The sequence below is a fragment of the Oculina patagonica genome, chromosome 11 (genome assembly GCF_052425735.1).
Source record: "Oculina patagonica isolate OP01 chromosome 11, crgOcupat, whole genome shotgun sequence".
In the NCBI taxonomy this organism is placed as follows: Eukaryota; Metazoa; Cnidaria; class Anthozoa; order Scleractinia; family Oculinidae; genus Oculina; species Oculina patagonica.
The window spans coordinates 19,999,637-20,027,320 of NC_135768.1; the positions used below are offsets into that span (position 1 = coordinate 19,999,637).

Genomic DNA, 27,684 nt, shown 5'->3' on the forward strand with positions numbered 1-27,684 from the left:
TATTCGATACACCGATATTTTGACAATTTTAAAGTATCGATACTTCCGAAAAATATCGCACTTTCGATATGTTTTCGATGCTGCACACGTGACCTGAGCCTGCTGTCTTCTGGTCAGCACCTAAAGTTGAAAAATGCAATATAATGATGTCCTTGTCATTATTTGAATTTTTCGATTGCTTTGACTTGATGTCCACACATTGCTGATGCAGCGGTAAAACAAAAATACCAAAAATCAACATTTATGGCTAACATTTTTAATGCCAGGACTGTTCTCTGTATGGTCAGAAAAATCACGTGACAGTCCAATGACGTCGGGATGGAAATGACGTCATAATATCGATATCGCTTTCGAGAAAAAGGCAAATATCGTATCGATATCGTATCGTTTTGAAAACTTGTATCGGCCCATACTTTATGACGAGCCTAAAGAGCGTCTCCGTAGGAGGCTATTAAGAACCACGAGTTGATAACAAGCTCTAATACTACCTATCTCCCCTATCCAGCCAATCGCTTGTACAGAAGTTTGATTCACTTCATTGTGGTACTCGAGCAGCCTGAGGGTCATTTCCGTGGCGCCTTTTGCAAGGCTGTCCAGCTTATAATTCCATTTCCCAGGTAAAACTCTTCCACAACCGGCATCTCGGAAGTACCTGACCATCAACAGAAAATTATATATAAGACTGACTGACATAAAATATAATCAATAAATGCATGAGTTTCTCTTTGAATATGTAGATAAGCCTCAATGGTTTTGTATAATTATTACAGATTGTAGGACATTATAGCGTAGGCCTAATATAAAAAACAATTTTTTAAACTTTTAAAGCTAGAGTGTCAGTAATTACTCTGGAAAAACTGTTCCACCTAATGCCACATCTTGAACATGGGCGGCGGAGCAGGGGGTCAGGTGGGGCTGTAGCCCCCCCGCCCCCCAAACGAAAATTGGGGGGGGCTGAGCCCCCCACGTTTTGGTGCCGAAAATATCGCGAGCGCAGCGTAAAATTGGTTTGTCAAGATATTCCAGCATGTGAGTGAGTTCAAACATCTTCGAAACTTCCTTGGAAGTCTTCGGGAAACCTCATTTCTCTTCGGAAAAGTAAACTTTCGTATGGCCTTCGAACAACAATCGGAGAATCTTCGGAAACCTTCGCCCCACCGCCTCTGTTGAGTTAGCTGATCTTCAAAACAGGTGAGTGAAAAGATATGATATGATACAGATACAGATATGAGTGGTTTTCTCAGCTCAGATCCTGGCGCTGTGAGAATAAATTCTGGTAAATCAACACGCGAAGTCTCATTCAGAATGGGCCCTTTGCATATAACGATCACATGGGACAAAGTAACACCTTACTGGAGGGCAAACAACGACCTGGGACATCCGAAACAAAGTGACTTTAATCAGTCATGCTTCATTTCCTTTGTTTTGAATGTCCCAGAGCGGAGCTTGCCTTCCAGCATGGCGGATTTTGTACCATGTGACCGTTAGTTGTAAAGGGCCCATTCCCGTTTGAGGGTTTTGGTTACCATTACGATTTGTCCAAACTGTACACCAACCGGTTTCCCTGTGTAAATGTTAAACAACCATTGTGTTGATTTACCATCGAACTCTCATAACTAAGTTGGAAGAAAATCCGCCATAACTTCGATATTGCGTGAAGTGCGCTGAGAATTGCACCATGGGATACTATTCGACCTTCGTCTGGGAGAGCCACTAAAGGCCTGGAAAAACGAGGAAACATGTTTCCAACAACACCCGTAGCGCGCGCATGCTTCCCTAATGTTTCCAAGTTTTGCCACATGGGAATCATTGTTTTCAGCGTCAATTTTGTTTCCAAGAAGATAAATTTGCGGCAGAAATATTTCGTGTTTCAGCGCGGTATGGAAGCATAGCAAAACGAGGAAACAAATATGGAAACATGTTTCCATCATGTTTCTGGAAACGTGTTGCCTCGTTTTGCCGGGCCTTTACAGTCGAGGGAACAAGTGCCAGTTGATGGCGACATCACTTCTCTGAGAAGTGACTGAGCCCGCGGTTTGCATCCCAGAAGTTGCTTAGCAACATAACGTATTTATACGCGCGACGGCTTTCGGAGTACTCGTGAGCGCTCGCGCTAACTTTTGATTGGATAAAATAATTCCGGAATACTTCGAGTGCTTCGACGAAGATTTGCCAAAACCGGCAGTTATTCCCCAGACTGTTTAAGGAGAGACGCTAAGAGAGTTTTACTTACACTTTTGTCTCAAGTCGGTCATTGAAAGTGATTTCAAATGTTGCCCTATGGTCCGTGTCGCAACCGGTTTCCAGGTAAATATTTTCGATATCTTTTGAGCCTCCAAGCTGACAAGTCAATTGATCACCCAGACGCAATAACACATTACCAGCAAAGCATATCTGTACTCTTGAATAAAGCGAGGATCCTTCAAAGCAAGAAAAAATAATCAACTACACACAGAATAGTTGTTATTATTTAAAACGTTTCGTCTGTTTGACTAAACTAAATAGCAATAAAACATTTCTTCGAAAAACGGTCAAAATTTTATGAAAGTTAGGTCAGTGAGTCATGACGTTGCGAGCAGTGTCACTGGTCACTAGGAGGAAGCAGTAATCTTGATGGATAACAAAGGCTTTCGTTTTAGCCCTGGGTACATGAAAGAGGGGGACGTAAACGTTTTAGCCATGGGTACATGAAAGAGGGGGACGTAAAGACGAAGGGGATCTATAAATAAAGGCGAAGGGCTGGGAGGTTTGAGCTTTGCACACTTCTAGGACCCCTAACACTGCATGTCTCTCCGAGGGGTGCAAATGCGGCCAAATATCCAACTGCCGTGAGACACAACCATGAATGAGCCTTCTTCTGAAAATGATCCCTTGACTCAAGATCTGGCCTGGGGACAGAGAATACTGCCATTTATATAGAATTGGTGTGTGCCGCAAAGGGTCCTACACTCTGACCAATTCACCATATTCAAGGGTAAAATGAAAACCAAGAATGATTGAAAAGACCATATCTTTTTCGTTAAGCTGAATCATCATCATCATCATCATCATCGTCGTCGTCGTCGTCATTTCCTATTATTTCAAGCTTTCAGTTGCACACCCGGGTTTTAAGAGATACATGTACAGGACATAAACTGCCGCTTATTTAACCAGAAAACAAAGTGAAAAAACAAACCAGAATAGTAAACTTCGAGTTCCGACAGCACAAACTTGGAACTCCCAGCCAAATACGTATTCTTGGGTCTCCCCTGGCGTGCTTCATCACCTCTGCCTCGGTATGTGGTTCCAAGATCACTTGTTCCATTTTTACCAGTAAGCACAAGGTCAACATCGAACGTTGGTCCGTAGTTTATGCTGTTGAAGATTTTCCCTTCTACGTTGCTTTTCAACTGGTCTGGAGATTCGGAACCGTAAAAGTTTCTCAGTGTCAATAGGGATGCACCAGGACTTATAATGGAACCGTTGACATCTGAAAATAGAAGGAAACGCCCTTGAAGGGTGTTTTTTGCTAGCGACAGAGTCAGAGTTGGTGTCGTAATTAGAAGCGTAGTTACGATCTAATTAAAGGTTGTTGTTGTTGTTTTTGTTGTTGTTGTTGTTTTTGTTGATCTAATGAAATTATAAACCGACGGAGTCGTAAGCAACATCGCTTATGATCCAGTGAAAACAATTGAAATTGTCGGAGTCGCAAGCAGAAAGGAAGTACTCGGACGGCCTGGGAGCTAGCATTGTGATTGGCTTGTTCTTCATCTTTTGCCATTCTCGTCCCTAGAGCCGCTTGTCCCTCTTACCCGGCTGAGCCTGTGCACGAAAAACAAGTGGCTCTGGGGACACATGATTTGATTGGGCAAGTTTTAACAAAAGGAGTTTCAAATCTAACCAATCAAATCAACCGTTTCAAACTCTCGTATAACAAAGGGATTTTAAAACGGTTCGTTTGATTGGCTGCTTTTTTTGTTAAAATCCAGCCAATCAACAGTCATGTGTTTCCAAATTCATTTGTTTCTCATGCACAGGCTCAGCCGGCTAGGAGGGACGAGGGGCACTGGGGACGAGAATGCAGCTTCTGCTTGCGACTTCGTCAATCTAGTTTTCACTGGATCACAATCGACGAAGGTAACTGGAATCAGAAGAAAATGGAAACGTTTTCATTCTTCTGATTCCGATTCCATCGAGTGCGAACGACTCCGCTTAGGATTTCGATTTTCGATTTCACTAGGTCGTAATCGATCTTATATGTATGATTCCGATTTATATCCCCACAATGACTCCGTGTTTAGTGAAAACAGCCTTAAGCTAGCTGTCTTTTTCCTTTGTGAGCCACAAAAACACATGAAACTGGAACTGGGGCGTTTTATAATCAGAAAGTAAATTTTCTGTCTTTTTCCTTTGTGAGCCACAAAAACACATGAAACTGGAACTGGGGCGTTTTATAATCAGAAAGTATGTTTTGTTCTCAGAGTTTTTCTGATGGATCATTACAGTACGACTAAACCCAGAGAGACCATCTAATTAAAGGGATTGTGTCACGGCTAAGTAAGTTTATTTTTTAAGTTTCGCCAAGTACTTGCTATGAAACTCAATGTTTGCAAATAAATAACCCCAATACATACAAATGACAAAATTATAGCCTCGTTGCAACCACATGTGTCTCCCAGGCGTTAAAAAATTAAAGTGACAAGCAAACGGGACTAACTTTGAGAACTGTTCAGCCCAACAGTATTTCAAAACCCATATTGCAATCCGTTTCAATCTTCGTCACTTTTGGCCATCCGTACCTTCTTTTGTATTTGGTGTGTTATTAAAATGTTCCTTCGCTGTTTTAAGAGGTTATTTTAATATTTCGCCGAAATTTGATGGTCATTTCCGATGCTTAAATTTGGCTAAAATCCGTGACACAGTCCCTTTAAGTAGTTTAAGGCACGATTTAAGCGATCAGTTCATTGTTCTTACATGCATTCCAAGGCCTATAACTTATTCCACCGAAAATCCACCATGAATTAGCCTTGGCCAAGAACACCGTGAGAGGTTTATGATCACACTTGCTGTGAAACACTTGAGGTTCCCATCCGTCCGCTGTCGCATTGTAACACAGGCGCCAGTCGTAACCCACTCCCAGAAGATATTTGTGAAGATAATCTGTAAGTCTTGGGAAGTTGTGGAGGAACGTGTTTCCAAATCCTACAAAATACAACAGAAACAACACGAAAGTAGTTAGATGGCCTTAACAAATCCGCGCGAGAACGTAAAAAGGGTGGGTCTGAATGGGGGTATCTCGATAACACTAAACACTTATAACTTTTTGGCTCTGTAACATGAAACAGTAAAATTTTAGACATTTTAACAATAACAGTAAAAAATTCACCGTAACAGTAAATTTTTCCCAAAAAGAAACAAAAACAGCTCCAAAAAGGTCAATATTATTTTGTTTAGTATATCAAGAAGTTTTCGGCTATTTTCCGACGATTTCCGATAATTTCGGAAAGTTTCCGAAGTCTACCGAAGATTTCCGAAGATTACCCAGGAGAATTCCAAAAAAATTTTCCCCTTGTTGATGAGTGATTTTATTGCTGCTTTTCGAAGAGCAGATAAGAATTTGCAACTAACAAAAAGACTGGGTTTTTTCACGAAAAAGTCTCCAAACACTTAACAATATTTTCCCCGAAAACAGTAAACATTAAAAAATTGGCCAATGTAACATCAAACACTAAAAATTATGGACAAATAACAGTAAACACTAAACCCCTTTCAGACCCTCTAGTACATACTCGCGTACACGATTGGGTTTTACAGAGAGCCAATAAACCAATGAACATGAAGAGACGATTCCTTTGTAAGTCATGAAAACAGCAATAACTGAGAAGATAGGAGGCCACAAGTTTTGATCCTTCAATGAAGGCCGCTATTGTGTTGTATCTATGGCTAAAATGATTGTTCTTCATACCAGGCGAGCACAACCCCCAGAGTGGATACAGAGTGGATACGAAGAGGATACAGAGTGGATACGCACTGGATACATAGTGAATACGCAGTAGATACAAAGTGGATACGCAGTGGATACAGAGTGAATACGCACTGGATACAGAGTGGATACGCAGTGGATACAAAGTAGATACGCAGTGGATACAGAGTAAATACGCAGTTGATACAGAGTGAATACGCAGTGGATACAGAGTGGATACGCAGTGGATACAAAGTGGATACGCAGTGGATACAGAGTAAATACGCAGTGGATACAGAGTAGATACGCAGTGGAAAGAGCGTAGATACGCAGTGGATACAGAATGGATACGCAGTGGATACAAAGTGGATACGCAGTGGATGCAGAGTGGAGACGCAGTGGATACAAAGTGGATACGCAGTGGATACAAAGTGGATACACAGTGGAAACAGAGTGGATACAGAGTGGATACGCAGTGGATACACAGTGGATACGCAGTGGAAACAGAGTGGATACGCGGAGTGGATACGCAGTGGAAACAGAGTGGATACGCAGTGGATAGAGAGTGGATACGCAGTGGATACAGAGTGGATACGCAGTGGATACAGAGTGGATACGCAGTGGAAACAGAGTGGATACGCAGTGGATACGCAGTGGAAACAGAGTGGATACGCAGTGGATAGAGAGTGGATACGCAGTGGATACAGAGTGGATACGCAGTGGATACAGAGTGGATACGCAGTGGATACAGAGTGGATACGCATTGGATATATAGAGTGTGGATACGCAGTGGATACAGAGTTGATACGCAGTGGATATATAGAGAGTGGATACGCAGTGGATACAGAGTGGATATGCAGTGGATACAGAGTGGATAGCAGTGGATACGCAGTGGATATATAGAGAGTGGATACGCAGTGGATACAGAGTGGATACGCAGTGGATACAGAGTGGATACGCAGTGGATACAGAGTGGATACGCAGTGGATGCAGAGTGGATACGCAGTGGATAGAGAGTGGATACGCAGTGGATAGAGAGTGGATACGCAGTGGATACAAAGTGGATACGCAGTGGATATATAGAGAGTGGATACGCAGTGGATAGAGAGTGGATACGCAGTGGATAGAGAATGGATACGCAGTGGATACAGAGTAGATACGCAGTTGATACTCAGTGGATACAGAGTGGATACGCAGTGGATACAGAGTGGATACGCAGTGGATACAGAGTGGATACGCAGTGGATATGCAGTGGATACGCAGTGGATACAGAGTGGATACGCAGTGGAAACAGAGTGGATACGCAGTGGATACGCAGTGGAAACAGAGTGGATACGCAGTGGATAGAGAGTGGATACGCAGTGGATACAGAGTGGATACGCAGTGGATACAGAGTGGATACGCAGTGGAAACAGAGTGGATACGCAGTGGATACGCAGTGGAAACAGAGTGGATACGCAGTGGATAGAGAGTGGATACGCAGTGGATAGAGAGTGGATACGCAGTGGATACAGAGTGGATACGCAGTGGATACAGAGTGGATACGCAGTGGATACAGAGTGGATACGCATTGGATATATAGAGTGTGGATCGCAGTGGATACAGAGTTGATACGCAGTGGATATATAGAGTGTGGATACGCAGTGGATACAGAGTGGATATGCAGTGGATACAGAGTGGATAGCAGTGGATACGCAGTGGATATATAGAGAGTGGATACGCAGTGGATACAGAGTGGATACGCAGTGGATACAGAGTGGATACGCAGTGGATGCAGAGTGGATACGCAGTGGATGCAGAGTGGATACGCAGTGGATAGAGAGTGGATACGCAGTGGATAGAGAGTGGATACGCAGTGGATACAAAGTGGATACGCAGTGGATATATAGAGAATGGATACGCAGTGGATAGAGAGTGGATACGCAGTGGATAGAGAATGGATACGCAGTGGATACAGAGTAGATACGCAGTTGATACGCAGTGGATACAGAGTGGATACGCAGTGGATACAGAGTGGATACGCAGTGGATACAGAGTGGATACGCAGTGGATATGCAGTGGATACGCAGTGGATACAGAGTGGATACGCAGTGGATACAGCTTTATATTAGAACCCCCATTGGCTTCCAGTCGCTTCGCTCGCCTACGATCGTCTCTTTATTTGCAAAGGATCGATGCGATAGAAGTGATCGTGGCGATCATTTGAGAACCGGCTGTAAGATCCAGGCTTCATTGCACCATATGCATTCTTACATATGTTAGTCACTGGACCTAAATAAGACAATACCTACCAGCTTCCAACATTGGACCTGATTGACAATTGCCAGCTGATAACTTCACACTGTCAACGTCGAACCATGCTGGCCAATGTACGTATAAACGTATCTGCGAAGACAAGAACGGTTAATTAGCGATTATTTCATGGGTGTGCGTTGGATATACGTTGATGAATTCATGGAAAATAATAATATAATTATGATAACCTCATATCCAACAACAGCGAATAATTTTTAGTAATTTTTCACCAGAAATATTCTAATAGAAACTTTTAAGAACAATATATGGTATAGTGTGCAATTGAAAGTTGCACACTATACCAACCAAGTTGCACACTATACCATATATTGTTCTTAAAATTTTCTTAATATTTCTGGTGAAAAAAAAAGTGAAGTATTTTATCTACAAATGCAACTTGGTTGAAGATTCCTTGAATTTTTCACTATTTAAACTACAGTTTCGAAAAATCATAATGACGGAAAGATACATTGCAATTAAGAACAAAACTGACAAGCCGTTTAATGACAAATGGCATTGCTTTATTGCGAAAAATTTTATCCCAGCAATCTTTGCCGCTACCAACGTCTCCGAAATCTAGTCTAATATAGTAACAATTATAGTTACGATTCTTTTAAATGCCACTTACCTATGTAGTTATTTAATAGCGCCTAGCATTTATTTGTTTTTCCGTTTACTTCGATGTTATATTGTTTACATTTTGAATGCATTTTAATGTACTTTTTTTGCTTTTCTGTAAATAGTTTTTCTTTTTTATATATATTTATCACTTGTTTTGTATGTTATGTTTTGTTTATTCAATAAAGCATTTTAAAAAATATATATATGGTATAGTGTGATCGTCCGGCTGAGAATAGTTCTGAGAAGAAATGTTGTTGGTGACTTACGTTTCGACAACCTGAGCGGAAGTCATCTTCAGAGTCAAGTGAAGTTGTTGTCAGTCGAAGATGTTATAAGTCTGGTCCGTTGAAGCTGATTTATCAGTTTAGCCGTGATGTTATTGGCTGTACGACTCGAGTGAAGTTTGTCATCAGTATTTGGTCAGTTTCGATCTGTCTATTGTTAGTCGTTCTGTTTGCGGTCCGTTTGTCGGTTCTGTTTATGTCGTGAATAAGTCGTTTGTCACTTTTACCCTAACCTGCCCAGCGATACATACTTGTAACGCCCCCTTCCCCGGAGCATGTAAAACTTTTCCAAGAATGTTACATAAAGTCTGCGTCGAGCCTAGTAGCCCATACAGGCTGGAGCTTATCCCGGTTTCTATAGCATGAAGCTACTAGGAGTATTCTTCTCGCCCTGAATGGGATGCTAGTCTATCGCAGGGTTACCCGCAGCCATGATTAGTTCACCGGTACCCATTTATACACCTGGATGATGAGAGGCACTATGAGAGCAAGGTTTGAATGACCTCGGCCAGTCTCGAACCCGGACCACTTGATCCGAAAGCCCAGCGCGCTAACCATTAGGCCACCGCGCTTCCCGAAAAAAATAATAATAATACATATATATTTACCTGGTAGGGACCATGTGTAAAACTCTTTAGTCTTATTTCATCCACTTCAACCCACTGCTTGTTTTTTATGTATCGATAGGTAATATATTCCTCTTCGCCAGTGACAGGTTTAACGTACACGTGCACAATTGTTAAGTCTGATCGGCACCACAAACTAAGGCACCCGTACATGTCACTAATATATGGACTCATCCAGTTGCTTTTTTTATCCAACCGGACAGACCTCCTTTGTTTGTGATCAACAACGGTATCTGCAATAGAAATGCTTCAAATCAAAACTAAAATAAGTCTGCGTTTAAGCCTAGTGGTCCATCAGGCCGGAGCTTATCCCGGTCTCAGTAGCATGAAGCGACTAGGAGTATTTCTAATCGCCTCCCTGGATGGGCTGTTAGTCCATCGCAGGGTTACCATTAAATTAAATTCTTTGGTACCCATTTATACACCTGCATGGAGCGAGGCACTGTGAGAGTAAAGTGACTTGCCCAAGAACATAACACAATGACCCGGCCAGGGCTCGAACCCGGCCGCTCGATCTGAAGTCCAGAGCACTAACCATTAGGCCACTGCGCCTACCACGCGCCTCCAAATCAAAACTAAGCTGAGGAAGAAAAGCCCTCCCACCCGGCTCAGGGGCTACTCTATGCGTAGCCCTGTAAACAATATTCGCACTGCACAGTATAAGATGCATGCAATGAAGTTGCATCGAAAATACCGCGTGACAGTTTAAATTTTTGCGGTTTCGAATAATTCCGCTAGTCTATTGAAAGTAAGCTTTACCACATGACGTCACTACTCACATCAGTACACACTCCTATACGCTGCAAACTATTGTTCCGCCAGCCAATTGAAGGTTCGGGACACCACATAACGCACGTAACTTACCACATGTGCACATAACGCACACGATATTACGCACACTTTCTTGGGAGAGGGAGTCTAAAAATTACCCGGTCTGTGAAACGTGGTGACGTAAAGACGTAGTAGGAGCTAGAGTTGCGCGCTCCGGTTAATGGGCTCCTGCCGTGTTAGATTAAATTTTTTCTTAAAAAAATTTAGAAAAATTTGCTCGCACTAAAAAGTAACGTGAAATACTTTGCAGTACCCTCGACCCTCGACATGGTACCCTCGACCCTCGACCCTCGACAAAAACCCAGACTCGCACCATTATCAAGTATGTGACGAAAAAACTAATTTTTAATAAAAGTAAAGGTGCGAAATAGAATAAATTTAAAAATTGTAACTGTTCAAGCCTGGTTTTCACTAGCGATAATAAGCCCAATCACGCAAAAAGGACAATTTTTTATTCTTGTTCTTGTACTTGCCGCAAGCACAAGCACAAGAATAAAACTCCCGGGGGGGGGGGGAGGGTACTCAAAAAAGTTTTATACGGGGAGGCTCCGCCCAAAGTTCTAACCCCTTACCCTTTTATATACCATTTTTGACAGAAATTGTACCCCTTTCGTATACCTTTAACTGAAAAAAAGTACCCCTTTCATATACCTAAGAGACATGGCTGGACTTAAAATAGGACGTTTTCTTGTCATTTTTATGTAGCGCTTAATAAATTAAAATAATACAGCCATAAATTGCGTCTGTTCGAAATATTTTAATAAAAGGCCCTTTTAAATAGCCAAATGACAGATTTCCATACCCTTTCATATACTTAAACTCGTGAAATCCCTACCCTTTTATATACCTGAAGCCTGAAAAAGGTACCCCTTTCGGGCGGAGCCTCCCCGTATAGGCCATTATAGGGAGTACCCCCCCCCCCTCGATAAAACTGCAATGCGCTTGTGCTTTTGAATGAGTCGAAGCCGTTTTCACGGTGAAATAAGAGCTGTTCTTCTTGTGCTTGTGCTTGCGTCGCAAGTGAAAACCAGGCTTCAGTGTTCATGTCATTCCAGTGAGGTATCAAAAATGATAACGAGAGTAATGGTGCCAAGATGACACCGAAACGTCGTTCCTTTTTTAGTGGAGGGGGACAGGGGGGCGGGAGCCCGGGAGAAAAGGGGCGGGAGCCCGGGAGAAAAGGGGCGGGAAGCGGGAGGAGAGAGGGCGGGAAGTGGGATTCTAAAGGTGGCGGGAACCGGGAGAAAACGAGTGAAATTTCGTAATATTTCATATTTCGCAATGGACATGGAACAAACAGGAGAGAACAGCTATGGAAAGGGGCGGGAGGCGGGAGTAAAAGGTACGGGAAGCGGGAGGTTCAGACCCCCCTGTCCCCCCCGTAAGATACCGTTTAATAGCCCTGGGCTAATCTAAGAGGTCATACAACTTCGGAGGGAGTTTTGGATGGGTTTTTAAACAGAAGGGCATATATCTTTAACCATGTTGAAACCAGTCAAGGCAGTGTTGATCGAAATACGTTTTTAAGTTAAAAAGACATCGGTAGTGCCATCTACCAAAAGGGAGTATTTATTCGGGGTGGGAAGATTATAACCAAATGTTAATTTTTTTGTCAGCAAGTAGATGGGCTGCAGAGGCTTATATTTAACAATTATTCGCCGAAGGCGAAGTGATTATTCAACAATAATCACTGAGCCTGAGGCGAATAATTGTTTTAGTATAATTTTCAGAGGTGAATATCAAAAACTGCAAAATAACAATAAAAAAAACACGAAAACAACAAACACAAGTGCTCGCTTGCGTACGTGTATTAAAACCAGTTTTAATTCATTGCGTGAAATCGATCAATAAAACGGAACAAAACAAACACTACAAAAAAATAGATATCTGGTACCTTTGTTTAATCGTTGGTGACTGCTGAGCAATTGTGTGAATCCTCTCGAAATTACTAGCTCCAGTGAGAAGAGACCTAAACAATGTTTTGCCAGTCGATCTGACTGAGTACATGGCCGCTAGCGATCTCCAAAACCACTAAGTTTACGATCATTTCCAACGCCTTGAAAACCATCTCTTGAAAATATTTTCGGTCCAAAAGCCTTGTAGTCAATTTACAAAATTCCCAATGTTTTAAATATCCAGGACTTGGAGTGATTTCTTTTAAATGAGAGAAATTTTCATTCAGCAAATGCTTAGTAGCCAAACCTTGAGATGCCATGTTCACCGCCTAGCGAGGTGGATATTGCGCCATAGTCCGAGCTTCTCGACCAATCAGAATTGAATTCACCTCTGGAAATTATACTAAAAAGGCTTATCATCGCTCAGGATCTTACGGTATATCATTATTACAACTTTTAGACGTTCGAAAACTGATGATGGATACGGTATCCGGAACATTGTTAGTTTCAGAATTTCCTCCAATAACCTATGGTTAAAGTGGTCAAAATTTGCCCCAATTAACCATGGTTAAATTGGTCAAAATTTGCCCCAATTAACCATGGTTAAATTGGTCAAATTTGGCCTAATTAACCATGGTTAAATTGGTCAAAATTTGCCCCAATTAACCATGGTTTAAATGGTCAAAATTTGCCCCAATTAACCATGGTTAAATTGGTCAAAATTTGCCCCAATTAACCATGGTTTAAATGGTCAAAATTTGCCCCAATTAACCATGGTTAAATTGGTCAAAATTTGCCCCAATTAACCATGGTTAAAATGGTCAAAATTTGGCCCAATTAACCATGGTTAAAATGGTCAAAATTTGGCCCAATTAACCATGGTTAAAATGGTCAAAATTTGGCCCAATTAACCATGGTTAAAATGGTCAAAATTTGGCCCAATTAACCATGGTTAAAATGGTCAATATTTGGCCCAATTAACCATGGTTAAAATGGTCAAAATTTGACCCAATTAACCATGGTTAAAATGGTCAAAATCTTGCCCAATTAACCATGGTTAAATTGGTCAAAATTTGGCCCAATTAACCATGGTTAAAATGGTCAAAATTTGCCCCAATTAACCATGGTTAAATTGGTCAAAATTTGGCCCAATTAACCATGGTTAAATTGGTCCAAATTTGCCCCAATTAACCATGGTTAAAATGGTCAAAATTTGCCCCAATTAACCATGGTTAAATTGGTCAAAATTTGTTCCAATTAACCATGGTTAAAATGGTCAAAATTTGGCCCAATTAACCATGGTTAAAATGGTCAAAATTTGGCCCAATTAACCATGGTTAAAATGGTCAAAATTTGCCCCAATTAACCATGGTTAAAATGGTCAAAATTTGCCCCAATTAACCATGGTTAAAATGGTCAAAATTTGGCCCAATTAACCATGGTTAAAATGGTCAAAATTTGGCCCAATTAACCATGGTTAAAATGGTCAATATTTGGCCCAATTAACCATGGTTAAAATGGTCAATATTCGGCCCAATTAACCATGGTTAAAATGGTCAAAATTTGCCCCAATTAACCATGGTTAAATTGGTCAAAATTTGGCCCAATTAACCATGGTTAAAATGGTCAAAATTTGGCCCAATTAACCATGGTTAAAATGGTCAAAATTTGCCCCAATTAACCATGGTTAAAATGGTCAAAATTTGCCCCAATTAACCATGGTTAAATTGGTCAAAATTTGGCCCAATTAACCATGGTTAAAATGGTCAAAATTTGGCCCAATTAACCATGGTTAAAATGGTCAAAATTTGGCCCAATTAACCATGGTTAAAATGGTCAAAATTTGGCCCAATTAACCATGGTTAAAATGGTCAAAATTTGGCCCAATTAACCATGGTTAAAATGGTCAAAATTTGGCCCAATTAACCATGGTTAAAATGATCAAAATTTGGCCCAATTAACCATGGTTAAAATGGTCAAAATTTGGCCCAATTAACCATGGTTAAAATGGTCAAAATTTGGCCCAATTAACCATGGTTAAAATGATCAAAATTTGGCCCAATTAACCATGGTTAAAATGGTCAAAATTTGACCCAATTAACAATGGTTAAAATGGTCAAAATCTTGCCCAATTAACTATGGTTAAAATGGTCAAAATCTTGCCCAATTAACCATGGTTAAAATGGTCAAAATTTGACCCAATTAACCATGGTTAAAATGGTCAAAATCTTGCCCAATTAACCATGGTTAAAATTGTCAAAATCTGCCCCAATTAACCATGGTTAAAATGGTCAAAATTTCTCATACACTATGCATGAGTTACGTAATCCAAATGTTTTTATTGGTTAGTTGCATGAACACACGTCACCAAAATAGCGGTCAACCCCCAAAAAAGCGAACAATAACCTATTACAAAGAACTGTGCCGGGCTTAATAGCCATTTCCCTTTATTAACTATGGTCAAAATGACTAGCAACTGTTCGAAAATTATTTTAAACCCTGGAGGGTAGGGATTGGTACACTGACCTTACCATAAGACCTTTGGTGATCACGTCTTTGCAAATTCTGGGCCTTTTGACATACCTTAAGGTTACTATTTTTAACTGCTACTAATTTAAGCGAATTTTTTAGCGACTATTTAATTTAGCGATTTTCCGAAAACTTTAAAAAGTTAGTGATATCGTCTTAACCAGTTGTGAAATATATTTATAAATTATTGCGGTTGTCAGTGATATATGAAGCTAACTTCTACGGCCTTATGCACCTACTGGCGCGACGAGAAATGATGATGAACGATGAAGCGAACTTCTGTTTCCTGAGAAAGCCGCTAAGATGATTGACAGCAGTAAAAAGCGATCGTTGAGAACGGTTGAGGCGGTCTTTGTATGGAAAGAAGTATTTGATGCAGCGTGTGTTCTGAAAAATGATCTTGAGGTTCAACCGTTCTCAACGATCTGAAGTCATCTTCAAAGCTGGCTGCTGGGACTGTAATGATGTTTACATAGGAAAATCAAAACGACGACTTCATGACAGAAAAACTGAACATTTTAAGGCCTTCACTAAATGCGACCATCCATCAGCTATTCCTGATCACATCAAAATCACAGGCCATAACATCAAATGGGATTTTTGAAATCCTTGCGTCTGGCGAAACTGACCTCCACTGCAAAACTAAAGAGACTTAATTCATCCAAGAACTGCAACCTTCATTCAATGCCAATGTACCAGTTGGCTATATACAAAGCGTGAAATGTTAATATTATGTTACTACTGCTGAAGATCAATTTTCTCCGTCTAGGTTCCAGAGCCCTTTCATAACAATATATAATAGTTGCCAAATTTTTAACGGTCATACTTTTGAAAATATATGTAGCTTAGCATACGAAACGTCAAGTTTAGTAAAATGCGATTTTTCATAATGTTTATCACCGCTGTTTGTATTATATTTTTAATCAAGTTACGATGGCCTAAAACCAAGAGTCTAACATGTATCCTGTTGCTCAAAAAAACTATATAGTAAGAAAATAACAAATCGTACCCCCATATGCCGTCATAAATGAGTCTGCATTTTTTTATTCCCTTCATTTTATGTTACGGTATATTGTGTTGCATCTTGTAAACCCATTGGACCCATGGGAGTTTTGACTGTATCTTCGAACTTGAGATAACAATCTATCAAAGACCCTAATAGGAGTTCTCTAGTACAATTCATCGGTATAAAATTTTTCGGCTCTAATCTCGAATACCTTTCTTATTGTTCAAAAAGTGGCAACCGAAAAGTAGAACCCGAAAAGAACGTCAAAGAGTCGTGACCACGTTCTTGAGAGATTTGTGGATGAATTGAAAATAAAAAAAGTTGAAATATTATAATACAATACAGCACTCATTCAAGTAGTATATCAAAAGTAAGAGTACTTTGAAAAAGTTCAGTATGGGATAAGTCTGTACACAGTAAGACCAGCATTTTTTAATGACTACTTTACTGGATGGCCTTGTATTGACTGTCTTTGTCTTTCGTTTCAAGCAGACATCTAAAATGAAAATCAAAACCTTGTTTTTTGTGTCTTACTATTTCAGAGCTAACCGAACCTACTGGGAGAATCTAAAGCCGGCCAGCGGTCGTCCATTTTGTCCTTCTTTGAGTGTACCTGAAACAGGAGGACTGGGACCTGACTGATTAAATGAACATTTGAAGAGCGCATTTTAGTCAATAGTCTGGTTATATAGTCAAGGAATAAATTTGGTTTTAATTCAGTGCATCTTGGTGCTTTGCTGTTCTTTGTCATGATCGTGTTTTCAAATGGATTCTGGCTCATCTTTCTGTTCTCTTACTCTTTTCCTTGCAGAGGATTCAAACGGTAATTAAACGGTCGGAAGGAGCGAAAAAGAAGGGGCGGGGGTGGTGTCGGCAGGCCCTTTCAGTTCCCTCTTCCCAGGCTCTACACGCTTTATCTTGAAACCGCGCTTGTAAGGGGCACCTTGCAACAAACCTTCAGATGAGTACGACTTTTGAAACCAAGTGCTTATGCTTTCGATTATTACATTACACACCAATCCTGTACAGATAGTCTCCTTATCAACTGGTCAGTAACAGGGAGGAGTTGGATTTAGGGCTCTGGGAACGTAACTGGAATTGAAATTCGAAAGTCGTACTCGTACCCGTACTTCCTCTACGGAGTTCCCTGAAAAGAAGAATCAAAAGGTGGACTGGGAGGTCTACTGCTCCGCATGCAAAAATATTACTGTCCAACGTAAACTACTTTTACACTCTCCACGCCCTCCACGGATTTTTTACCGTTCCAGGATTCTAAAGTTCTGAAACAATCTTGAAAACTAGAAAGTGATAAAAACTCATAACAAAATTTCCTGTTACCACCAAGACAACATAAATCTACTGAACATAATTAATAGTAAAATAAAACCAGCCTTGATAGTGACAAGTGAGTCGCAACCACCCATGTTATTCCTGCTAGTAACAAATAGATTTATGTGAAGGGGGACAGGGGGCGGGAGCCCGGGAGTAAAACGTACGGGAGGCGGGAGTAAAAGGTACGGGGGGCGGGCGGTTTAGACGCCCCTGTCCCCCCCCCCCCCTTTTTAGTTAACTGTATTCTCTATTTTCCAGTTGCCCATAATGCACTTTGTTTGCCCCCCAAATTTTGCATAAACTATTGTTTTGGAAATATGCAGTCCTCCCAAGAGAATTTGTAAACAATAGTTTATGCAAAATTTGGGGGGCAAACAAAGTGTATTATGGGCAATTGGAAAATAGAGAATTTCAAAGTTTTATACTATATGTTGAGTTCCGTAGAAACAAGTAGTGGAAATACCGTCACATGTTCCAAAGGGCAATGCTCTGATGAGAAAGATGACGAGTATGAAGTCATTGCGTTTATACGCATTGTTAAAATTGATTCATTACAGTGAGTGAAAGCAGACATTTACGGTGGTTGTTTCTCTCGTGAAAACAGTTGCTTTTCCCACTCGCTTACATCTGCAATGACCCAAGAGCAAGCCCTGGAAGGCGAATTTCCTTCCTTACAACATTGAAATGCAAAGCATTCTGCTAACGTTAAAAAATAATTTCCTTTGATCTCCATTCGTTTAATATTCCTCTAGTGACGAAGGTTCATTTTGCCGATGTCGCACGCACACGTGGACCGTTTATTTTCCTATATTGCAGAATGAGCTGTGGCTTCTACAATCAGCACAACCAGGACTTAACGCATAAACGCAGTTATGAAAAGAAGAAGGACATGCGACCTTCGTCTGCATCTTCCGCCATTATTCAGATTGCATTAACACAAAGATCACATTGAACTCCACTCTGAATCTTCCGTTCGCGCATAACCATAATTCCTTGCGCCTTTGATCTTACCGCCGACCACAATTCCTTGCGTTTGGTAAAAAAAAAAGTGATTGCAGGCCCCATAAAGTAAAACCTGCTCCTTTGCCGATTAGAGAGCTGCCTCGCTCGTTCGCTTCAGGCTCACTCGCTGCGGCAGCAATAACGTCAAGGGGCAAAGGGTTGGTCCTCGAGGCGGAGCCTCCACTCTTAAACTTTGTTGAGTACTCCCCCATACCCCCAGGATCTTAACTTTATTTTACTGACCTGTGGAGCCAAGCGTCTCGCTGCAGGTAGCAGGATAACTTGCGATACTACATCCGGTGCGGTGATGCCGTGTATCCGGGATATCGATTTTCTCATACTCGCACTGTTCACTGCCAAACCTTTGGTTTAACTCTGTAAAAACGAGGAAAAGATCTCTAAATCATCAAATCTACTGTCCTTGCAAACGAGGCCAAGGTAGTATAGTATTAACGTGGACAATCCTTCAACTTTAAAAAAAACTCGGTAGGTGAAACTTAAAGCATAAACTCATAATTTCTCTTTTTCACGACTGAAGTAAATTAATAAATAATTATGTGAAAAGCTCGAAGAATTACACTGCGACGCGCCATACCGTGGCCACCCAACTAACTCTTTTTTTGCAAGAAAACGTATCATCTTGTAATATTTTACGTTTTCACTGCGTTTTGTTGATAAATACGATGTAACAAATATCCATTTGATCGTATTTAACTTTGCAAGAAGGCGTGTTCGTCAAACAAATAATGAAATTACGACAGCACACTTGTAAAAAAAAAAAGTTTGTTGGGTGGCCACGGTAAGGCGCGTCGCACTGTAAAGAATAAAGGGTTCGTGTAATGATTCCCATGTTGCGCGCTGTGTTAGCACCTTTTCTACCAAACGACTACACAAACAAGTAATATTTACCCATCTCGTGACGAGTTTTGCCAAACAAACACAAAGAATGTTTTAAGAAAAAGGAAGATTTGCCCAAAATCGTCCCTGTTCATTTTTCTATCGAAGGTAAACAAAAGGGTACCTTTTCTTTTGAATATGAAAGAGTGAGGGTTTAGAGTTCGGGGTGGAACCCGGCATAATAAATTTCCATGAGCCATGGATGCTTATTTCAATAAAGGAGTTGTTGTCATTAGAATGAGTGAGAGCCTTGCTTATCATGTTTACAACAGTTTATCGGGCTCGAGATTATTGAGTATCGTGTTGTGGATGTCACGCTACAAAATAATCGCTAGGTGAAAAGGTAGCATAAACTCATAATTTGTCTTTTTCACCAAAAGTAGACAAAAGTTTATTAATAAGTTCTTATGTAAAAAGGTCGAAGAATTAAAGGGTTCGTGTAATGATTTCCCACAGTGCGCGCCGTGCTGACCCTTATTCTACCAAACGACTACACAAACAAGTTATATTTACCCATCTCAATATTGTTGTGGATACTGTCATCCCTTGCACCAAATCTTGTGATTTGAAGTTTTCTAACAGCAAACGACTTCATGAATCCGATATCAGCGAGACTGTGGGATTGTCCTATCGCCACACTGCTCCAAGAAATGTTCAGGACTCCCTTCTCTATCAACATCTCTGCGATTATAACCCTGTTCTCGCTGTACTTCAGCACTCCATTAGTTTGGTTTACTGACATTGCTACCCTAGTCCATTCGTTGAAAGATGTTGTTCTCTCTAGGCGCAGTTGGTGTATAGAGGAGTTCTGTTTTAGTTTAATGTAGTAGTGGCTTTGACTGTAAACCAGCGATATACGTGTAAGGGAATCGTTTTGTCCAATGTTGAGTTCCAGCAGTGTCATGCTGTTATCTACATGGAGACCGAGAAATTGTATTAAAGATCATCCGCTTAATATTTATATATGAAACAATGGTTATTCAATAAACGGTCAGTTAGTCAGTCATTCAGTCCGTCTGTCCCCTAGCCTGCAGCCATCCAATAAGTCATTCAATCAGCCAGCCAGCCACCTGAGTGGGTCAGTTAGTCAGCCAGTCAGTCAGTCAGCCAGTCAGCCATTCAGTCAGTCAGTCAGTCAGTCAGTCCGTCCGTCCGTCCGTCTGTCCACCCGTTCGTCTGTCTGTCGGTCTGTCACTTTGTCCGTCCGTTCGTCCGTCCGTTCATCCGTTCGTCCACCAGCCAGCCAGTCAGCCAGTCAGCCAGCCAGTCAGTCAGCCAGCCAACCAGCCAGTCAGCTAGTCAGTCGGTCGGTCGGTCAGTCATTCGGCCAGCCAGTCTGTCAGTCAGTCTTTCGTTCCGTCCGCCAGACATTCAGCCAGCCAGTCAGTCAGTTAGTGGGTCATTAAGTCAGTCATTCAGTCAGTCATTCGGCCAGCCAGCCGGCTAGTTACCTAATCCAGTCAGTCACTCAGTCACTCAGTTACTCAGTGACTCAGTTATTCATTCAAGGTATTTTGACTTATAAAGTCAACTTGCGAAAATTCGTTTATAAAAATGATAGCTTGTTTTAATTGTTTACCTTTTTCGCATACAAAATATTCTTTCGAATCGCAATCCTCTGTAATCCAATATGATTTGTTCCCACTTAGCTGAAAACAGCTGTCAGAGCCCTTATAAGCCTTGTCCGAAGTAAAGAACAAATATCGCTCTGCTGGTTCTTCGTCGCTCCAAAAGAAATTATTTCCTTGTTTATACAGACCTGAAAAACAGCAAGAACAAAACGCGTTATGCTTTAGATATGTACAGATATGCATTCTCCTTTCAACTTGTCTTTTGCTGCTTGCAGCTAGAAAGTTGAAGCGAAGGTTCCGGGGACTAAAGGTGATTGATTGACAGGAGAGTGTGCCAAGTGGATACCGGCCTTTCGCTTATTGGCCACCCCTAGTCTCGTGGTATTTCTTAGTCTGTAGTTTGATCAGAGAGGAATTATACTTAAAAATACATGTATGGGGTAAATAAATAAATAAATTACCTTTATTTAGACACGGCGAAGTTTAAAGCTATAAGCTTGTGTGGCCGTGTATTCCCGATCGAATTGGAATTTGGAAGTGTTGGCTTTTGTGGAGGGAGGAAAACCGGAGAACCCGGAGAAAAACCCTCGGAGCAAGGACGAGAACCAACAACAAACTCAACCCACATACATGACGCCGGGTCCGGGAATCGAACCCGGGCCACATTGGTGGGAGGCGAGCGCTCTCACCACTGCGCCATCCCTGCTCCCCTATTCTGTCTTTTATTTTTTAGAAAAGGAGTTCCAAAGTAGGTGGCTGCAGATAGCTGTCGTGGTCATGCAAAATGAATCTTGTCGTTTTTGAAATGCTTTTCAAGAAATCGCCTTCGCAGTACTCTATTCTGACCAGCAACAGTTACTCAGAATATGGAGAACGGGAGGAGAGGGACGGTTTAAGTAGACTTTGAGGGACTGTTTTTGGTCTGAGAACGCTTAGTTAAATAACATAAGCCGATCACTGTGGAAATGATCCGAAAAATGTAATTTCTGACGTTTGTATGAATGAATTAGTCGGAAATCAATATTCTGACGGCACGTTTCAGAGGTTCGCGGGTTGTTATGGGATGTTCATGGAATATATGTAGGTTTTGGCGGGAGATTTAGGTTATTCTAGGTCGGTCAGTCCTCGGCGTCCTTGCTTTGCTTTTTGTTTTTAGTATTTTCGCTCAGCTTTTGTTCATTATTGTAAGATGTGTTTAGTGTATTAGTTGCACCCTTTCCTCGGGGTCTCGTGCTGCTGCATTAGATGAGGAATACGTTTACACATATTTTTGGCCACTTATAAAGGGTGGTTTTTTAGTGGTTTTTCGTATCTGGCGTAGCACATCTCTAATTTTGATATTCTTGTAACTAAGAGTTGTTTTCTGCATAGCTCAACGCTGTAATCAGAGTATGTCTTCCATCAGATGACTGACTGACGCAACCTAAATAAACTTTCACATTGAATGTCTCGTGTAGTGTAGTCAGAATAACCGAACAGTCCGGACAGAAAGTCTCTCCCGATAGTATGGTCAAAAGTGTCAAAAATTGCTGATAGCACGCTGATGTACGTTATTTTATCTTTGAAAGAGCGAAGACAAATGGTTCGCGTCGAAATAGGAACGGATTTTTTTACAAGAAACAAACGGATAAAAGCAGGATAAAAGCCGACTTAAAAACTGTAAACAAACCCTTCTATCCAAAAGTATACGAATTTAACTAGAAATAACAAAAGGCATTACGAATGGATATTTCGATAACGCCTGCCTATCGTTTGGTGGCGTGTAGATTCGACTAAACTCAAATTCCGTAAACCTTCATGTTATACATGTATACATGCCCGAGTTATATGCAGTTAGAATACTCTGAATATTCTCAACTTAGATTACAGAAATCAAAACGCATTGACAAAACAAGGGAGAGGTGTTTCGGTTCAATGATTCCTTCGGTATATATACTGCATCGATGTTTGAAAGACGGCAATAAATTAGTGCAACAATATAGCCCTACACAAACGTTCCGCGGTACTAAAGAGAAAGTCTTTAATGACTGGATGCCATTAAACCCAAGAAAAGCTGCTCTAACCCCATTAACTACACTATTCTACGTCAAGACGGTAGAAACTGTAAACTGCCACTGAACTCGCCACATAATTTATTCAAACCCAAACAAACATTATTCTAACTCAAACAAGATGATGTGAAGTAAAATGACGTGCTTTCAATCAAATGTCTTAATGTCCAATGCTCTAGCCTCCTACGCAGACGTTCTTTGTGCTCTTCACACGTTCCTCCCTCACGAACGCCCCGGGGGGCACTCCCCTATATGGCTTATACGGGGACGTGCCGCTCGATGGGGTATGGTTTTGGGCTCCTCCGTTCCTGAACAGGGTATATAATTTTAAGCTCCTCTGTCCTAATCAGGACTTGGACCCGTCCTAGACACGGTATGGCTGCAAAACTGCCGTCGAGTATTGAGATTGTTTCCGCTTTCACTTCAATGATAAGCATTATGTCGTCGAAAATCGCGTGCGGGACGCAAGTGACAATGCGCCATAAATTATAACTGCATTCGTAATAAAAAGGGTCTTAAAATAGGGGGCTTTGTCCTACACAGGGTAGATATTTTAAGTTTTTATCGTCCTAAACAGGTACAGGGTTTCAAACCCCCAGCGGCACCCCAATACCCAAACATAGGTCAAGTACTCCCCCCGGGCAAGAACGTTCGTTCGTTTGTTGGCGCAGCCATTGTGTATCCTTGACTCTACTCGCTAGTAATCACACGTAACTGTGACATTGCAACTGAAAAATCTAAGCAGAAACAATGGAAGAGATAGTCAGAGCAATTGGGGAAGCAGTTGGCGCCGCACGTGAAGCACCTGAAGTTAACAGACCACCAGGAGTCGTATACGCGAAATGTGTCTTGAAATATTCTTTGAGCGGTGCATGGGCATTTGGTACAGCCTACATCATCGGTAAATATAATGCTGATCCTCAACAAATGATAAATATCTTCAACAAAGTTGCCTTACCAGCCGGCATTATTTTGATTGGCATGAGCAGAGGCTGCTTGAAACTTTCCCTGCGGGCGGATTCGCTTTCGAGCTTAAAGGAACTTTGGAAGCGTTACACTGAAGGAGTTCTACAAAACGATTTACGCCAGGCTCTTCTCACACCCGATCTTCTTCACTTCGCTGAAGCAGGACAGAATGTGGAACTAGAGGTTCAAATAGACGATAGCATTTATCAAGAAGCTTGTATGGATCTAATCACTGAACAAATGGTAAAGAGGGTGCTTCAAGTCAATCAAAACAGCAGAAGTACAAGCTTGTTGAACCGCCGTTCCTTGTCAGATTCAAATCTAGCTGTGTATTCCAATAATCTCAACAAAGAGTTATTGCTACAAGCTAAACCTCAAGTTAAACAAGAAAAACAACCGAAGATTATCGATGAACCGTTCCCGGTATCTCCCGATGGAGTTCCAAATGTCCTCTTCTTGAATATTGACGATGAAACAGTCTTCGAACAGGTATCAGAATACTGTAAATATGTAGCTGCTACATACTAGTAAGGTTTGAGGGGAGGGGGCGGCTGTATACAGGCTAAAGTAGTCTCCTTCACAGCCGTTGTTTTGGCTCATCACATTGCGTTTTAGGATTTAAGCGTTGGCAATTAAGGACGTCTAATAGCCAGTGAAGGATAAAAACTCAGGGGTCTTGCGATTCTGGGTTTTAGAATTTTGATGACGTCACGTGAAAACCAAGAATACAAACGCAAGTCTTTTACCGATTCTTATTGGCATGAGATAAGTGTAATTGTGTAGCTGACGTATGTTAATTCTTCCAGGTAGAAATTTATGATTCAACCAGGAGGGACCCGAAAGGCATAAGCGACGGAACAGTTCAAATATTGGCTTCACCTACAAGCCAGATATCAGGTAATAATAATAATAATTATAATTACAAAATACTATTTTTAAAAAATGTACAACAACTTTTAGTTTGCAAGACATGTTTCGATCGTTCCAACGATCATCTTCAGTTGTGGGATCGTTTACAGTTGAAGTTGAATTTTTTACAAGCAATGGCGTAACATGCGTGATACGCAACATTCGTGATACATTTTAAATTTAACGTGCAGCATTTAAATGCGCGAGACATGGAACAATGCGCGCGAGTATAAATACACGGCAAAGAAATTAAACAGTAAAAATAACTAAGTAAATTACAATTATTACACAAAATGATGCAAATAAATTAAATTAAATTAAACGACACTTATTTATAAGAAAATAACATAATACTAAAATGAAAGAGTTAAGTCAGCATGTTTGAGCTGCTTATTTAACGTGGGGTTTTCCCAGCGGATGTGGACAGCCTCTTTTAAAATTAGCTGTAGTCTATTGGACTATAGACTATAGACTGTAAACGATCCCACAACTGAAGATGATCGTTGGAACGATCGAAACATGTCTTGCAAACTAAAAGTTGTTGTACATTTTTTTAAAAATAGTAGTTTGTCTGCTTTTATCCAGACCAATTACAAAATAATTATAAAATAATAATAATAAATAATTTTATTTTAGTGTCTGATGTATATAGCTGTAAGGATACAAGCTTACTGAGGACGCTATCAACCAAACCAGAACCTTTTAAAAATACAAATCTAAATATAATGTAATACAAAGGCTAATATACCTAAATTGATCAACACAATCTGAAATCTGAAATCAGGTATCAAAGTTTGGGTGTTCCGTGAAGTTGAGGCTGCTAAACTGTGCGAAGACAAACATGGCAAACAGGAACTGCCTGCGAAGATAGGAAAAACTGACGTTTTTACGGTAAGAAAAATTTTGAAGATACAAAATATACTAGAAATGTCAGAAATACTTCTGTCTCGAAGACATTCTCTCCCTATATTTTTTCTTGATGTTAGTTATCCGTACAATGTCAGTCATAGAAGACCATAGAATCATAGAAATCTCGAACTGAAATTTCGTGTGACTGTGTAGCGCATATAATTAGTGCATTAAAAATGTAAAATGTAAATGTAAATGTGCCGATGATATGTCAGTCATCCCTATCATCTGCATTTTGTCGACAGTATTTTGTCTAAGAGCCCTGACCTTTAGAATGTAAGGCGATTACGTACACCACTGCGTGAAGTCGGATGCCATTTTTCTGTGCTTTCACAACGGTCAGAAATAAAGATGGGAATATGACCGTAAAGCATTAAGGCCTGACAAAAGTAGACCGAAGTTAAAAAACGTGCGTCAACTCGGGACTCCATTTGCCCAGGTCTTGCGTGCACTTCCGTTTGCCTGCGATTACTTGTGTTATCATTAACAGGTTAAACTGGTATTATTTAACCGGTCGGCGCAAGATTTCACCATTTGGTCACCCAACCAAAGTCAACCTAAGTTGATCGCACGTCATTCGTTATTTTCACCGCACGGGACTGAGCCCCAAAAAACTTGAAATCGAGCATTTTTTACAACTTGCCCTCACCTGCAAGTGGCCTTGCAAGTGCATTTGGCCACACAACGCAATGCAAGTCTGTACGCAAGTTCAACTAGCGATTTCTTGTGCTTCCGTTTGTCCAAGCCTTAAAACTATACAAACCATAACCCACGCGCGCCCGACCTTTTCATACCAAAGATCGTGTTTTTCCCAAATGCTCCCAAAAACTCAAACCTGTTTTCAGAAAAGACAGTTACCATATCTGAATCGGCGCTTTATCTCATCAAATGATATTTTCATGAAAATGCGCTATCGTCGTTCCTTTGAAAATCATATCTTAATTTCAGGCGAGACGGCAAAGCTATACACAACATCAGGTCAAAATGATAAAATGTATTACTGAATTTCAGACCCTGCTCAGGTCACGCGCCGAGAACCAATGAAAAAGTACATAGTGACTAAAATCCTGGCCCCAGTTGTTCAAAGGGTGGATAATGCTATCCTCCAGATAAATCACTATCCAGTGGATATGTGTTGATAAAACATGACACTATCCACTGGGTATTTTTTTATCCGGTTTATTACGTTATCCATGGCCACCCTTTAAACAACCAGGACCAGAAAAATTGTGGTAACATTGCTGTCCTACAGACACACTTCTCTGTCAATCTTGATGACGTGCATTCTGGGCCATTCTACACACTTGCAAAGATCGATCCGCAGAGACGGAACGTGTTCCAGTTGTCTTCAAGATTGCATTTTATTGACGGCACAGTGAGCGAGGAGTTCTTTAGCAAGCCTTTCCGCATTAGAACAAAGGAGAAACGTACCCGCACTGACGAACCGACGATAACCACGTCTGTTTCTTCTCATCCTTTAAGTGGTCAAATTAAAGTGCACACCCTTGTTTGTGATCGGGTTATTGCTTCCAACGTTCAGCTGGCGGAAATGCTTTTGTCACTGCCACCGAAGAAGTTTGATTTTCAGAAGGTAATTTTACTTTGACAAATATATCTGACATATGTTATATTTTCTGATCTTTTGTAGCGTTCGAGCTGGCTCTCCGCACAGGCAAAAGAGTGTGGGGCAATAACGTACAAGTACACCCTTTTCGTAGATTAAATCTGATCCGTTATTTGCGGAGAGCGTTCTCGTTCTAATCACCTTCAAGCCATCGTCAGGGTAACCCAACAATGTGCTACGCGTTCCACCAAGCAGATGTTTGCCGCCGTATTTCGGTAGAAATTTTGTTAAGTAATTAGATCGTGTAGGTGGTCTTTCAAAGGATGTAAAAAGATTGACTAACTTGGAAAACCTTAATTGTACAACAGATTTTACTGTTACTTATTTATCAAACGACTCGGGAAAAATTGATGATTGGCCGTTAGTTGTGTAATCCTTCATAGTCTAGCGATATC

At 40.9% G+C, this 27,684-nt stretch overlaps 2 protein-coding genes and 1 long non-coding RNA gene across 3 annotated transcripts in view; 1 reads left to right on the top strand and 2 right to left on the bottom strand.

Moving 5' to 3' along the window:
* Positions 1 to 3,284, bottom strand: part of LOC144629929 (uncharacterized) — a 27,335-nt gene extending 24,051 nt beyond the window's left edge. Inside the window, exons 1-3 of the mRNA XM_078488180.1 lie at positions 3,176 to 3,284; positions 2,234 to 2,420; positions 489 to 652 (exon numbers count right to left, since the gene is read on the bottom strand). Of these exons, the coding sequence (XP_078344306.1) occupies positions 489 to 567 (79 nt within the window). The 5' untranslated portion in view covers positions 568 to 652; positions 2,234 to 2,420; positions 3,176 to 3,284. The remainder of the gene's footprint in view (positions 1 to 488; positions 653 to 2,233; positions 2,421 to 3,175) is intronic.
* LOC144629738 (uncharacterized) lies at positions 1,405 to 20,953 on the bottom strand. Its single transcript, XM_078487957.1, has 9 exons — positions 20,839 to 20,953; positions 19,773 to 20,171; positions 18,606 to 18,737; positions 9,750 to 10,000; positions 8,233 to 8,326; positions 4,954 to 5,181; positions 3,176 to 3,469; positions 2,234 to 2,420; positions 1,405 to 1,564 (listed from the first exon to the last, which is right to left on the bottom strand). The coding sequence occupies exons 2-9, from the start codon at positions 20,161 to 20,163 to the stop codon at positions 1,405 to 1,407; spliced, it is 1,737 nt and encodes a 578-aa protein (XP_078344083.1). The 5' UTR covers positions 20,164 to 20,171; positions 20,839 to 20,953.
* A 3,729-nt stretch (positions 20,954 to 24,682) lies between these two features.
* On the top strand, positions 24,683 to 27,233 carry LOC144630887 (uncharacterized). Its single transcript, XR_013566645.1, has 3 exons — positions 24,683 to 24,744; positions 25,541 to 25,647; positions 26,918 to 27,233. It is a non-coding gene; the product is annotated as an uncharacterized LOC144630887 (long non-coding RNA).
* Positions 27,234 to 27,684: the final 451 nt, after the last annotated feature.

Coding starts and splice junctions, on each gene's coding strand:
- LOC144629738 (XM_078487957.1), bottom strand. CDS start 20,163: ATGACACTGCTGGAACTCAACATTGGACAAAACGATTCCCTTACACGT. Junction 18,738..19,772: donor CCACAACAATATTGAGATGG/GTAAATATAACT, acceptor TCGTTTTTACAG/AGTTAAACCAAAGGTTTGGC. Junction 10,001..18,605: donor CGAGACGCTTGGCTCCACAG/GTCAGTAAAATA, acceptor TTTCTATTGCAG/ATACCGTTGTTGATCACAAA.